At 39.2% G+C, this 13,863-nt stretch overlaps 1 protein-coding gene across 1 annotated transcript; it reads left to right on the forward strand.

The window, feature by feature from the left end:
• The first annotated feature begins 3,328 nt into the window (after positions 1-3,328).
• Positions 3,329-13,316, forward strand: POGLUT3 (protein O-glucosyltransferase 3). Its single transcript, XM_019612090.1, has 9 exons — positions 3,329-3,396; positions 3,866-3,902; positions 5,279-5,516; positions 6,838-7,124; positions 7,552-7,768; positions 9,444-9,640; positions 10,456-10,650; positions 11,679-11,783; positions 12,616-13,316. Exons 1-9 carry the CDS (start codon positions 3,329-3,331, stop codon positions 12,739-12,741), a joined length of 1,470 nt encoding a protein of 489 aa, XP_019467635.1. The 3' UTR covers positions 12,742-13,316.
• Positions 13,317-13,863: the final 547 nt, after the last annotated feature.

A 13,863-nucleotide genomic window follows, 5' to 3' on the forward strand; every position in this document is an offset into this window, starting at 1 on the left:
GCCGGGACCCGCAGCGCTGCTCCTGGCGCGGCTCGCGGCAGTGCTGGAGCCCAGCACGGGAATCCCGGTGCCTCGTGCACAAGTGCTAAAGCATTCTCCTCGCCCCTGCACACGCTAAGCTCGCTTCGGCTTTCTGCTCTAGCAGGCACAGCGCTCCGCTGTTCCACTGCTGCTCCGTTAGCAAGGAGTGCTTGCCATCTCCCATTCGCTCAGCCGGCACTGAGCCGGGTGGGAGGTTTTTGCTGGCCTAATGCTTGCTGCTTTCAGGTTAACCTTCTGAGGGCTGTCACTTAGGGTAAAAGTACTTCTGTATCTCAGGTTCCATAGTAAAGACACCTGAGATGATGACCAAGCAGAGGGTCGAAGTGTTAGTCCATACAGGGCAGAACTAATTGACATTTGTGGCCTCTTGAAGCCGTGCAGGAGCCTAGTTCCTGCTCTTGGTAACAGGGTCAGAAGGCTACTGCTTGGGAGGTCAAGGAATAGGCCAAGTAATTGCAAACAGCCAGCATTTACCTGAAGTTTTCTCACATGGTTGATGGTAGCACACAGCACAAGGGCTGTGCCTTCAGCCCAGCAGCAGCCTAGGCCCCCAGCTCTGGCCCCTCTCTGGCCCCAGTAGCAGCATGGTGGTGGGCTGCAGTGCGGCTCTGTAGCAGCGCCCCAGGACCACGCACTGACTGCCAGACCAGGGCTGCCTCAGCCATGCAGGACTCGAGCAGCAGTTCTTAAAGGTAAAAGATACAGTTCTGCTTGCTCTCCCTGCAAGTATGAGTGCTGCGGGAGAAACGGCATTGAGAACCTTGTTTTGCCCTCTGTAGCCTGTGTTTATACTAAGACTGTAGGGCCGGGTGCCATCTGGCACAGGGTGCCTTCCACGCACACTCTGGGCCTGCAGCCACCAATCCCAGTGTGTGCGGGATGGCTGTGGAGAGCGGCAGTGCCAGCCCCACAGCGCTGCCAAGGAGTGCTGAGGAGAGCACCGTGGATGCGTTAACATTGTGATGGTGCCAGTGGCCACATTCCAATGCAAGAGCACTGTTTAATTTACTCATGCATTACAACTTTCAGTTTTCAAATGAATTTTAATGTTCAAGTTCTATTTCTAAAATGTCAGTCAGAATTATAATTAATAATATTTACCAAGGCATTTCTTTTCAATATGAGCAAAATACATCTCAGAATATCCCTACTGGGATAAATCTGCATTATTATCTCCGTTACACAAGCAACAGTACTGTGACCAGAGTGCTGCAGGTAAGGCTTCCCATCTGTAAAATTAAGCTATTGAATTGTGTTTTGCATGGGTTAGAATTTTGGTCAAGCTCAGTATTGGGGCCCAATATGACACGAAGAACAATCAGTAGATTTTAAATGTTAATATTCTTTGGAATATCAAGTCCAATCACCAGAACTAATGTGCACTGTTGCACACAACATAATGATTTCCACTTACAACTTGCAAGCTCTTTGAGCTGTCCTTTCAGGAAGTTGTCAAATGATGCAGAATTCCCTCTTTCCCTGGAAAGAATTCCAAAGATAATAATAATGAAAAAACCCACTGCTGAAATCACAATTTTCAATATATACTCTGTGGATTCTTCTTTGGATATGTGGCTCATAGAATCACAGCACGGTTTGGGTTGGAAGGGACCTTAAAGCCAACTCAGTTTCAACCACCAGCCACAGGCAGGGCTGCAGCCCACCAGGTCAGGCTGCCCAGGACTCCATCCAATGGGCCTTGAGCACCTCCAAGGATGGGGCATACCTCCTTTGCAAGCTATAAGAAAGGAATAAAACCCTCATAAAGTAAGTTTCATCATCTGATTTACTTAAGTATCCTTTTGGTTGTGTCCACATCTTAGATTCTCTTCAGGATAGGAGGTTTTTTTCCTTAAAATGCTGCCCCAGACAGGTTTTCAGGGTAAGACGAAAGTACTGGTGGTAAGGATTCAACAAGGACACATTTTTCTTATATCAACTCTTTTGATTGAGAAAAAGAGAAAAATGCAAGTGGAAATACCCTGCTAACCTTCCTGCAATTAAAAAGAAAAAAATCGGCAAAAAACTCTTATAGTTCAGTAAAGATGGGGCATCAGCCCCATCGTGTAATGAATACTGTAAATCAAAAACAGAAATCTTATTGCCTCTGGTGCGTAATTTCTATTAAATACTCAATCTCTTACCCCTCTTCCTTCTTTTGAGTGAGACTGGCTTTTTCCTTTCCCAGTGAGCTTTGTTATCATGTCACCATTCCCTTATCAAATGCTTGCTGCATCTAAACCACTAGCAGCTAAAAATAATGTGTGCTTTGGGGCACACAAATAATGTATGATTTGCACTTCCTCATTGACGGTCCTGTATATAGCCAGCGTGGAACAAAGACACTCATAGCTATTTCCTGTTCATGGGGATGAGGAGATCAAGCCAAGTAGTATTTCACTCATGATTTCTCAGTATTGACTCATTTTTATGATAACTGCAAACTTTGGGTTCTCTGGTAGGAATCTCTATACTCAGTTAAAATGTTTTCTAAAAGGGCAGAAAGGAGGCAAAGACATAAAACCAACAGAAAACCATTTTTTCTGTGATCCTACTTCATGGCTTGCTCTGGATTTCAAGGGGTTCTTCATCCAAGTAATACTTTGTGGTAGTCATAGCGAGAGGATGGCCAGCCTGGGGCATCTGCCTTTGAGGAAGTTGGAAAAGGTGGATGTGACTGGTAGTAGTGTGTAGGCAGAGATGTCTGTTACTCAAGGGATCTAGCCAAACTCAAAAGGGCAGGGACAGTCATACCAAGACTTCTGTCTGTGTTCAGTTAAATCTCTGTGTTTTTATTATCAAATGTTTCATTGCACAACTTAATTTTGCACAGCTCGAAGATGGAGCTGAAGGATACATTTAGAAAGAACCTGACTACTGAAAAACAACTGGGATTCTTTTGTTGGAACAAATACTGGCATGTTAAAATGTAGTTTAAGCAGTCATGGAAAATGTCTTCTAAAGGCTATTAAAATTATGTGTACAAGTTTGATTTTTAAAGCCCCGCTATCAGAAGTTTCTAGAAGGGGAAAAGACAGTAAGTTCAAAAAATATTTCTCTGTACTCTCCTTGTTCTTACTGCCTTGCACTATGCATTCCCTGCTTGAGGCAGCAAGACAAAAGAAACTGAGAAGGCCTTTGGTTTAAAGGCTGATTTATGGTCCATGATCATACAGACATTCTTAAATTTATCAGTGCAGTTCTACTATGTGTCAAGTTGAATGTAACTAGAAGTTAGATATCAAAAATACTTGAAAAGAAACTGTATTTTTCTACTTCTTTGATAATGAGGCAGTTCGCAGATGCAAATCATCTGTACCGCAGTACTGAACCAAACTGTGGCACCCCCAAATTGTGAGTCAGTCTGTATGAGTTCTGCTCACATAGCTACAAGCTGTAGGGATGCAAGCTGTGACAGACATATAGATCTAAACCAATGTAACGTTCATAGAAATTGTTCTGGAGTTTAAGTCTGTTTGAGCTCCTTGATCTACTTGCCCAAGGAAATTTCACACTGCATAACTTCACTGCTAATTTATCTTCAGCTTGCCTCTTAAACAAGAAGGGAGTTGGCCTCTGGACCGTCCTCTGAAAAGAGTGGACAGAGTATCTGGAGCAACCCTACTGTTTGCCTATTTCTCAGAAGAGACAAATGCACTTTTGGAAGCCACTCTGGGCGGATAAATTAGGGCTTTTTGTGATGGAGCTGCTAGCTACCAAAGACATAAGATTCAGCATTCCCTAATCTGTGGTAGTGCTGCTCACCACACTGACATTCCAAGAAAGATTGAGTGCTTACTTCATAATGATTTTATTTCCTCAGTGTGTTGTTAAATGAAGATATCCTGACTTGGTTTTTGGTATGTTTAGCTGACATGGATTTTGAATAATAAGAAAACTGAGGGACGATTATAAATAATTTGTATCTTACATTCTTCCATTTGAATGCAAAGCAGAGGAGTGTGTTCAGTCTTGAGAGATTCTTCTGCTGGGAAACATTGACCATATGCTAATTCATAGAGGGATCCACTCCAACATCTGAAGGAATCTGGGTTACTCAGGGTAACTGTTGTGAGGAACCATGACATCTGTTGGCAGCAGACACACAGCTGAAATCACAGGGATTCAGCCTAATTTAATATGTAGACTCTTGCACGTGAATTGATTTCATTCAGTTTCAAGATCTAACGTTCTAAGAAGGACATGATTGATCATTAAGTGACTGTTGTACTTACATCCTACATCAGTGCACTATTTGTGGATGTAAATTACAGTCAGATAAGGAATGCATAGAAATAAGTGTAACATCTTAGTCTTTGAATGCTGCTGGGACATACTTAGATTTTAGTAACAGCTTGATTTTACTTGGAATTTTTCAGTTTAATTTCTGTCTGTATGCTAGTTTGTGGCAATAGTCATTGCATGTATTTGGTTTGCAATGATTAAACCATCAAATGTTGAAAACAAACTGTTCTCCTCCCCTTTTTTGAAGAACACAACTGACAATGATCAGTTGTGTGGCAGAAAGAGAGGGAAGTAACAGATTTATCTTTATGTGTGCTCGTGTTGTCCACAAAATGTTCCATGCCCAGTTAAAAAGTGAGGGGGCATTAATGATGAAATGCTGGTGATTTTTAAGCACAGGTCAGACAGATGTCCAAGAAACATCTCTGCATATCCCTGCTTTTCAGTAGCTGGAACTTTAGATATGCAAGACAGTCAGCTGCAGCCCAAAGGTGAACAATTTGTATCTGACTCCTGCATGCTACAGCTACCTTTCCACAAGCTGACAAGTATTACTTTCTCCTATGCTCTTAGCTTGCTTTTCTCTCTTTCTTAATCTAGAGAAATGATTGTTCCTCAGAACACTAACTGGAAAACATAAGATTAAACCTAATCTTCAAAATTGTAAAAACCACGAGTTTCAAAATAGAGTAGAATCACATAATTGCTCAAGTTGGAAGACATTCAAGATCATCAAGTCCAACCACAACCTAACCATACTGCTCTAACTGTTGGCCTTTCTTTCTGTGTTGTAATCATTTTTAACTTTTTATCTCCATCTACAGGTTTTCCATTTTTTAGGCATGTCATGATCAGTGCTAGAATGGCATTCTGTCACTGGAGATAAACTTGGTATATCAAAAAATTTCCAGTGCAGAGTTTAATTAAGTGCTATGGATTTCATCCAGTTGAAGTTTGCTCTCACTTTATTTCATACATGGGATTCTAGTAGCTTAAAGTGCTTTTATCTGTTTTTATTTTCCTACTTTCAGGAAGAACACAATTTAAAGTGGTAATTAAAGCACTTTCTCCAAAAGAGATCACCAGAATTTACACTCCTCACCCTCTGGATAGAAATGATGGCACATTTCTTATGCGGTATCGGATGTATGGGAGTGTCAGAAAAGGGCTAAAGATTGAGATACTTTATGGTGACAAGCATGTAGCTCAATCTCCTTACATTTTGAAAGGTAAGGTTCTTTTAATATACATAATGTAATGTAGCTGCAGAAATGCTATGGGCTAATTTACTGCTAGAAATGAGAGAGTAGAGGTTTGGTTGCTCATATTCATATAGTGTCATCACAGATGTTCCCCTCATACAGCAAATAAGCAGTGACAATGCCTATTCACTGCCAAGTTACAGGATGTACACACATGTAGATTTTGGCTTCTGATGTTAAGTCTCTGTGTCTGGACACTTCATCTTCACTCTTGCAACCAGAAATGGATTTCTCCAGATTTTCTAAGAGGAAAAAGAGAAGAATGGTACTTTTACCTTTTTTCAATCAGCAATTTACTTAAACATTTTGGGATTTTTATCAGAAGTAGAAATTAATACCTGCAAAAGTGAGGATTTTGTGTTGTTCCCAGTACTTCATAATGTGTATGTCTCTCCACAATTTCTAAATGCTGTGATCCTTCATGAAAACAAAGACAATATTTCTCTAACTAGGCTAGTGTTTAACTTTTTTCTTATAGCACAATTTAATTCAGTGCAGGTCTGTACAGTTAAGTAAGAGGTATTTAAAATCAGGGAAGATGAGGCAAATTTCTCTCATCCCAGATCTGCTTCTTTAACTTACCTCTCTGTCTCAAAAACGGAAACCTGTTTAGCAAATTAAGGGATAATGAAGTTACTTTCCTGGAAAGTCTTGTTTCTTTATAACACTTGTTCTTCTAATCAGAACTTGGCTGTTTTATTTTTCTAAAATGTCTTAAATACGAACTTTGAAACACTTTCAACCTGAAATCAAACTGTCCTGAATCCTTAAGGTTTGTCTTCCTTATGCTGATGCATGTTTACCAGCAGCTATGATACTATGACACAGGACAGAACGTGTTTTGAGTAGAAGTCCATGAAATAAGAGCTTTTATTTCATGCTTTGTGAGACTCCTTTGTAAGCAGTCCTACTTCAAAAAGACAGAAAGGATGAATGATGGTGCATCAATGAAAGAACCTTGTGGCGAGATGAAGACTGCTGCATCAAAGTTCTGATTTAGACAAAAATTGAAACACCTGTGCTTTAGTAGTTACAGACAAATAGATCAATTCTGTTCTCTCTGGCTGGCAGGCAGCACAAGAATGGAGTTTCGTTTGGCAGATGATTTTAGCCCTCAACAAGTAACAAAAAAATCTACTGTTTTCATTTCTGAAATGGATGTTGTAGTTTTCTTGTTTCTAAAAAACTTCAAGGTGCTCTAATTTCTAGATTCCTGTGCCTGTTTGTTTGGGGAATTATAATTGGTTTAGAAGCACAAATATAGACTTTCAGTGCTTGTTTTCTGCAGGACCTGTTTATCATGAATATTGCGACTGCCCTGAAGAAGACCCTGAGATCTGGCAGAATGTTTTCTCTTGCCCATCCCAAGAGCCTCAGATTACAAAGGACTTCATTCCCTTTCCCACCATTGACCTGCAGCGAATGTTTAAAGAAATCCCATCAAAGTTCAGTCAAACAAGAGGTGCCATTGTTCATTACACTATTCTCAATAATCGCATCTACCGTCGTTCCTTAGGGAAATACACAGACTTCAAAATGTTCTCTGATGAAATGTTACTGTCACTGGCAAGAAAGGTATCAGTTTCGATAATTTATGCAAAAGTATAAATCACATTGTGATGTAACAGCACTGTATGTATTGTAATAATTTCAGAGTTGTCATTGGTGTAGTGAGATTTTAATTTTCTTTATCCTACAGTATCTCTGTAGGAATCATGGTAGAACTAATGTGTGGGATCAGAGTTTGATGTTAATTAAATTGATAGAAGATCTGTAGGAGCTAAGACCCAATCTTGTAGGCTTCCTGACCTCTGAAGGTGTTCTGTTTATACTTATTTGCTGGACAAAAATTTGAAATTAGAATCTTAAGATCATCTAAATCTGTAAAACCTTTGTTTGTTATTGATTCTTCATCACGTGAGAGCTGAGGGTTCTACTTAAGAGTGGCAAATAGCAGTGTAATTATACCTGTGTTATTATACTTTCTTGGGCATACATGTAGGTTCATCTCCCCAATGTGGAGTTTTATCTTAATGTTGGAGATTGGCCAGTTGAGTACCGAAAAGCCAATGATACGCCTGGGCCCATTCCCATCATCTCATGGTGTGGCTCTGTGGATTCGAGAGACATCATCCTTCCAACATATGACATAACCCATTCAACTCTTGAAACCCTGCGTGGTGTCACAAATGATCTCCTTTCTATTCAAGGAAATACGGGTAAGTTAGAGATTAGATTTAAAAAAGAGAGTTTTAATTCCATCAAAGAAGGAAGCTGTCTTTAAATAATGTTTGTTACAATCTTTAGTACGTAAGTGTCTTGGGAGGTCTCTTAATAGAAACAGTGTAGTTTTCACAGAGTCTGAACACTTCCAACACTGCTACAAAGCAGGTGATTAATAAAGATTTAGAGCCAAAATGTAAGAAGTCCAGTTCATGGTGAATTTTAATTTAACAGTATCCAGAAGATAGCTGGTGAAAGTGGCAAACTAGTACTATGCTAGAGCCTCTTTTAACTAAAAAAATTGTATAAAAATAGCTCAGCATGGGATATTCTGAATTGTTTCTAGCTTCAAAGGAAAAGTCAGGGTACTGACAGGGGGCTTTTTCCCCAAGACATTCATGAATTCTTAGGGATGATGCAGTTGACATGAATAATAGCTGAGGAGTAAAACTTAAGTGAGGAGCTGTTTCTTTTTATTTGGATAGCTCATGGTCTTTTCTTTATTACTTCATTTTTAAATTAATCGATTTAATTACTTAGATTATTAGTTTGAAGCAATCTGTGTTTACTGATTTGGTACAGCTGTTCTTCCAGTTATGGCAGCATGATGGTCCTACTCTACTCTGGTGTGTCTTTAAGGAAAGTCCCAGCAGAATAATGAAGGATGCGTATTTGGTGCTTTTAAAAGAAAGAAGGAGCAGATAGGAAGTTTTCCAGACTTTGCTAAATATCTTGAGGACACAGTATAGAAGTTTTTTTCCTTTGTAAATCTTCAAGTTACTTCTCAAAGACCTAACTAGATTGCTGGGTGACAAAAGGGGATTTCTCTAAAGAAAGTTTTGTTATTGTGTCAGTCTTTAGAGACAGATAATTACTTCAATTATTATTTTACTTACCTACTTTGATTATAACTTCTTATATAGAAGAAGAGCTCTTGGAATGAGTCCAGAGGAGGATCATTAAGATGATCAGAGAAAGCACCTCTCCTGTGAAGAAAGGTTGAGGGAACTGGGCTTGTTTAGCTTGGAGAAGAGAAGGCTCCAGAGAGACCTCATTGTGGCCTTCCAGTACTTGAAGGGAACTTATAAACAGGAGGAGAAATGACTATTTACAAGGGTGGATAGTGATAAGACAAGGGGAAATGGTTTTAACCTGAGACAAGGAAGGTCTAGGTTAGATATTAGGAGGAAATTTTTCTTCCAGAGGGTGGTGACACACTGGAACAGGTTGCCCAAGGAGGTTGTGGATGCCCCATCCCTGGAGGCACTCAAGGGATGTGGCTCTGGGCAGCCTGGTCTGGTGGTTGGTGACCCTGCACGTAGCAGGGGGTTGAAACTAGGTGATCATTGTGGTCCTTTTCAACCAGACCATTCTATGTTTCTCTGATTCTATGATATAGCTTTCAAGATTGCAATATTGTCAAGTGTAAAAGCAGTTCTCCACTTTTCTTTTTAAAAGTTGTTCAGTTTTCCAACCCAAAAATTCAAGCCAGAACTGGGAGTTTAAGCTCTGTGGTTAATAAGTGATTATGTGTTAACTGAGAAATCATGCCTGTTTTTCCTTGTCTCTAAGTATAATATCACTGCCATAACAAGTTCCTGTTCATAGCACTAACCATTTCGTAACTGTCTCATTTCTGTTCACTTTCATCTTATCACTCAATGCTCATAGGCCCATTCTGGGACAACAAAACTGAACAAGCTTTATTTAGAGGTCGAGACAGCCGAGAAGAACGTCTCTATCTTGTCAAGTTATCCAAGGAAAATCCAGAACTACTAGATGCTGGAATAACAGGGTATTTCTTCTTCAGAGAAAAAGAAAAGGAGTTGGGAAAGGTTCCACTGATGGGCTTCTTTGACTTCTTCAAGGTAGTAAGCAAATTATAGTCTCAGACTAACTTTGCTCTCAGGTTCTTACTGAGTAATACAACAAGGCTTACTTTGGCTAATTCTACTCAGTAAATGAAACAATTGTGCTGCTCTGGGAACTTGCAGGGTAGCTAGACCACCCATAATCAAGGTCATTGCCACTACCCTTTCTTCATTGAGTCCCTTTGATACTCCATACTTGATAGAGTTCTTCAAGATTATTTTTTAAATAAATTGAGAAATTTGTTTGCTCACCATCAGGTTTTTTACTTGGAGTAAATATGAAAACAATGGACACAACTTGTGTATAAAAAATAAAGGGGGGATAGAGTTCTGTAAAAGTAATTACAATACATGGCAACAGAGGTTCTGTTCCAGAGATCAGTGTATCACAAGTGCTGGAATAGCCAAGAGTATCTGGCAGAGCAGTGTATTCATGGTTGCTCTTAGAATAATGTTTTAATTATTCTGTATAGTTTTAAGTGAGAATAAATTTATTCTTTTGAAGTGTAGGTTAATATTAATTCACTTACAGCTCTACTCCTTGTTCTGCCAAAGGACACTTAAATAGAATAAGGAAGTCCATGTGACACCAAGGTTCCTGACTGTAAGTCTTGGGCTGAAAACAAATCTTTTTATTGTTTTGTTACCAGAACACCATGAAACTACATCTGCATTGCGCTAACACAGGCTTAAAGATGAGAACTAGTAAACACAACTGTGTCTTGCCTAGAGGAGAAACTTTTGTGTAGCCAGTGTTCCTATTCTGTTGCAAAATGTTTCACTGTTTGTTTCCCTCTCTCTTCACATTGCAGTACAAATACCAAGTGAATGTTGATGGGACTGTAGCAGCTTACAGGTTTCCATACCTCTTGCTGGGTGACAGCCTAGTACTGAAGCAAGATTCCCAATACTATGAACATTTTTATACTGTATTGAAACCATGGAAACATTATGTTCCAGTTAAGAGAAGTTTGGAAGACTTGCTAGAGAAAATAAAATGGGCTAAGGTAAGTTACATTACAAACTCAATAAATGAATGCGTTACAGTTTATCTTAGTTCTCTTTTTTATCTTAGTACTCTTCTCCGGGTACATATTTTGCATGAGCTCTCTGCTGAGATCCTGGGATAAAAGAAGTACATTTTGTTGTTACTGGGGGGAGGTGAAAGCCATACGTTAAGTAACTATCTCTATTCAGGGATATACTTGCAATTTAATTTTAGGTATGTGTAGAAGGGTTTTTGTGAGTCAGAGCTTTTGTATAATGACTAATGTGAGTAATTTTCAAAGAAACGCGCAGAATCCTAGTTACTACTTAATTAGTTCTATCATTTTTTTCAGGTTCTGACTAGAACAGAAGTTACTGCATGTTTGTTTGAATGTACAAAAGAATCACTGCTCTATATAATCACTGCTCAGAATAAAAGGTTGGCATTCTGTGTGACTGAAAATGCCATTTGTATTTTAAGCTTAACTATTAGATTAAAAACACGGAAAAAGAATTCTTTTCTGACAGTATTTCATAAAGAATCAGAAGAGAATACTGTGAGCTTTGAAATGCACACCTAAAAAACTTGAGAACAAGTACATAAGTTGAAATGCATACACTGGCATTACATACATCACTTTTAAATGTAAGTCAAACAGACATTTCTAAAAGGAAAACTTTAAATTGCACTGCATAGAAGAGGCTACAGCTGCTTGTCTTCTGCGTAACTAATACACGTGGGAGATGTCGGAGCTGCTTTTGAAGAGACTTGTGGCTTTAGCAAAACAGTGGAGCAACAGTCAGCTTTGTTTTCGAAACTGCCCATGAAAGGTGTCACCAATAGCCCTGAGCTACCAATGGGAGCCATAAAAGCAATCCACGATTTAAAAATAACCCCGAATTTAAACAGTGTCCTTTTGCAGTGTACCAGCAATTGTAAAGAATCAGGTTTGAATAGTCCCTTTGATAAAAGTATTTATGTCAGCAAGGCTTCAAGTAACTCACTGATTGTTCTGGTATGTGTTGCTGTTTCTTCTCAATTTTCTAGGAAAATGATGAAGAAGCACAAAAAATTGCTAAGGAAGGACAGTCAATGGCAAGAGAATTACTTCAGCCTCACAGACTTTACTGCTACTACTACAAAGTGCTCCAGGTTAGTACAATAGTTCTATTACCTTTCCTCAACTGCTACCGCTACTGATGTTATTTCATATTCAGTCCTTACCTCAAGTGCAGGCATTGTTTATATTATTCACAGGAGATCAGTGTAAAGAACTTTGCTAAAACCTGTTATTAAAGAGGCCACCTGTCATAATAGTTGTTTTGGACAATGAGAGATTTATTTAATTTTTTTGCCCCCATCCTCCCAGTCAGATCTGTTTTCAGCGTCACTTGGTATATGGTTTATAATAGAGGTAGGACATAATCTGCACACAGCTTTCCTTCCTTTTTTTCTATTTGTATTTGTCCCCTCGTGTGCTTCTCTGCTATATTACATAACAGTGAATACATGGAAAATAAATTCTGGAAATACAGCTTGTGGAGTGGTGAGGCATGAGTGTGGAGTTACTGGCTCCCTAGCAGATGCAAATCTCCAGTGAAACTTATGTTTCTGTTCTTTGGAAGTACTAATTGCTTTTTCCTCCTTTGCTGTTCAGAGTTAGAGCTCAGTTTCAGTGGTCACAGGTTGACACAACGTTTGGCATTGTTCAGTGTTATCTGCATGAAGTGGTTAGACACACAAACAATGACAATATTCAAATTGACATTAATCATAGGATATGGGAAAACATTAAAAGGTTTTCAGAGGCAATGTAGCCTATTAGTAGGTGTGTTAAAAAGACACCTTGTAAACAGATTGTAAACAGTGACATAGGGACTGTGGATTAAGGCAAGCTTTTCAGTGGAAGGGAGGAGGAAAATTCTGTCTCATCAATTATACCTTGGTGCTTTCAGCGTTCTTAAATGTTGTTTACATATTTCAGAAATATGCCGAACGCCAAGCCAGCGAACCTGAAATACGGGATGGAATGGAACTTGTACCTCAGCGTGATGACAGAGACTCAGTATGCAGCTGCCACAGGAAAAAGCCTTTAAGGGAAGATCTATAACTGTACCGGATGGAGAAAATCACCCACTTACAATGCAAGAATTTAAATAGGATTTAAGCTGTGAAATCTAAGACACTTACGCACTAGCAGAGAGTTTTAGTTATATATTCTTACTGTATTTACATACCCTTTTTCACACTGACTCTGGTCTGCAGCATTGGTTCCCACAGTTTTGTCTCTATGACCGCCACCAGGCAGATACTGAGCCTGTAATGGGGAGCATTCAGGGGACTTGGTTTATGTATTGCATCATCACGGAGGAAGAATGGAGTGCTGCTCATGATCCAGATGGGACCCAGATACCTGCGTTTTGTGAGGAACCTGTCATCCAAAAGAGATCTCCCATGAGTCAGGGCAAGTTAATCTAAAGGAGCATTTGCAACATTCTAAAGCAGTGTTATGATTTCTTCATAAAGTTTACCTCAGTTTTAGATTATTTCTTGTATACAAAACAATTTTCTAACTAGACAAAGAAAAGTAATATTTGAGATTTACAGATATCAAATCTGGTGTTGCTTTGAGATCATTTTGTGATATATGATGTAATAGAATAAAGAACATGATTTAATCTTTAACAGTTTCAGTGGAAAACTGAGAGGAGGGGAAAAGTTCAGAATAGTATTTTTGTAGGCACAGAATCATGGAATCAAAAGAATTGGAAGGGACCTCTGAGGATCATCTAGTTCAACACTTCCCTACTAAACCAAGTCCTAGAGTTGACTGCACACAGTTGCTCTGAACCACCAAAATTAAATTGTGCTTTAGACTGTGTAGCTATCAAAACCATCGCAATTGTGTTCTGAGTGCCAGCACACCACTCTGAAGTCCTATTCCATGCTATTGACCATGTCTCTGAATATAGTTACATACCCATAGAAGGACTTAGAAACTTCAGGGACAGCTGAAATATTAGTACAGTTACAGTCTATGCTATTCTAAGCTACTTGAGTATTCATACATCTGAAATTTGTTAGGAAAGTTGTAGACTACTTAGGTTTTACTTTGCTGTAGGGCTAAAGATGTCGCTGTGTTTTTCACTTGGTTACATGAAATTTTCCTATGCCTAAGTCCTCAAATGGAGCTTATCCATTTTTCTGAATTTAGATAAAACCTACCTAATCT

The sequence above is a fragment of the Meleagris gallopavo genome, chromosome 1, assembly GCF_000146605.3.
Source record: "Meleagris gallopavo isolate NT-WF06-2002-E0010 breed Aviagen turkey brand Nicholas breeding stock chromosome 1, Turkey_5.1, whole genome shotgun sequence".
Taxonomy (NCBI): domain Eukaryota; kingdom Metazoa; phylum Chordata; class Aves; order Galliformes; family Phasianidae; genus Meleagris; species Meleagris gallopavo.

What these genes read in the sequence shown, in the direction of transcription:
- POGLUT3 (XM_019612090.1), top strand. Translation starts at nt 3,329, where the DNA reads ATGAGGCAGTTCGCAGATGCAAATCATCTGTACCGCAGTACTGAACCA. An exon ending in ATCTCCTTACATTTTGAAAG is followed by an intron (nt 5,517 to 6,837) that starts GTAAGGTTCTTT and finishes TGTTTTCTGCAG; the next exon opens with GACCTGTTTATCATGAATAT. An exon ending in ACTACTACAAAGTGCTCCAG is followed by an intron (nt 11,784 to 12,615) that starts GTTAGTACAATA and finishes TACATATTTCAG; the next exon opens with AAATATGCCGAACGCCAAGC.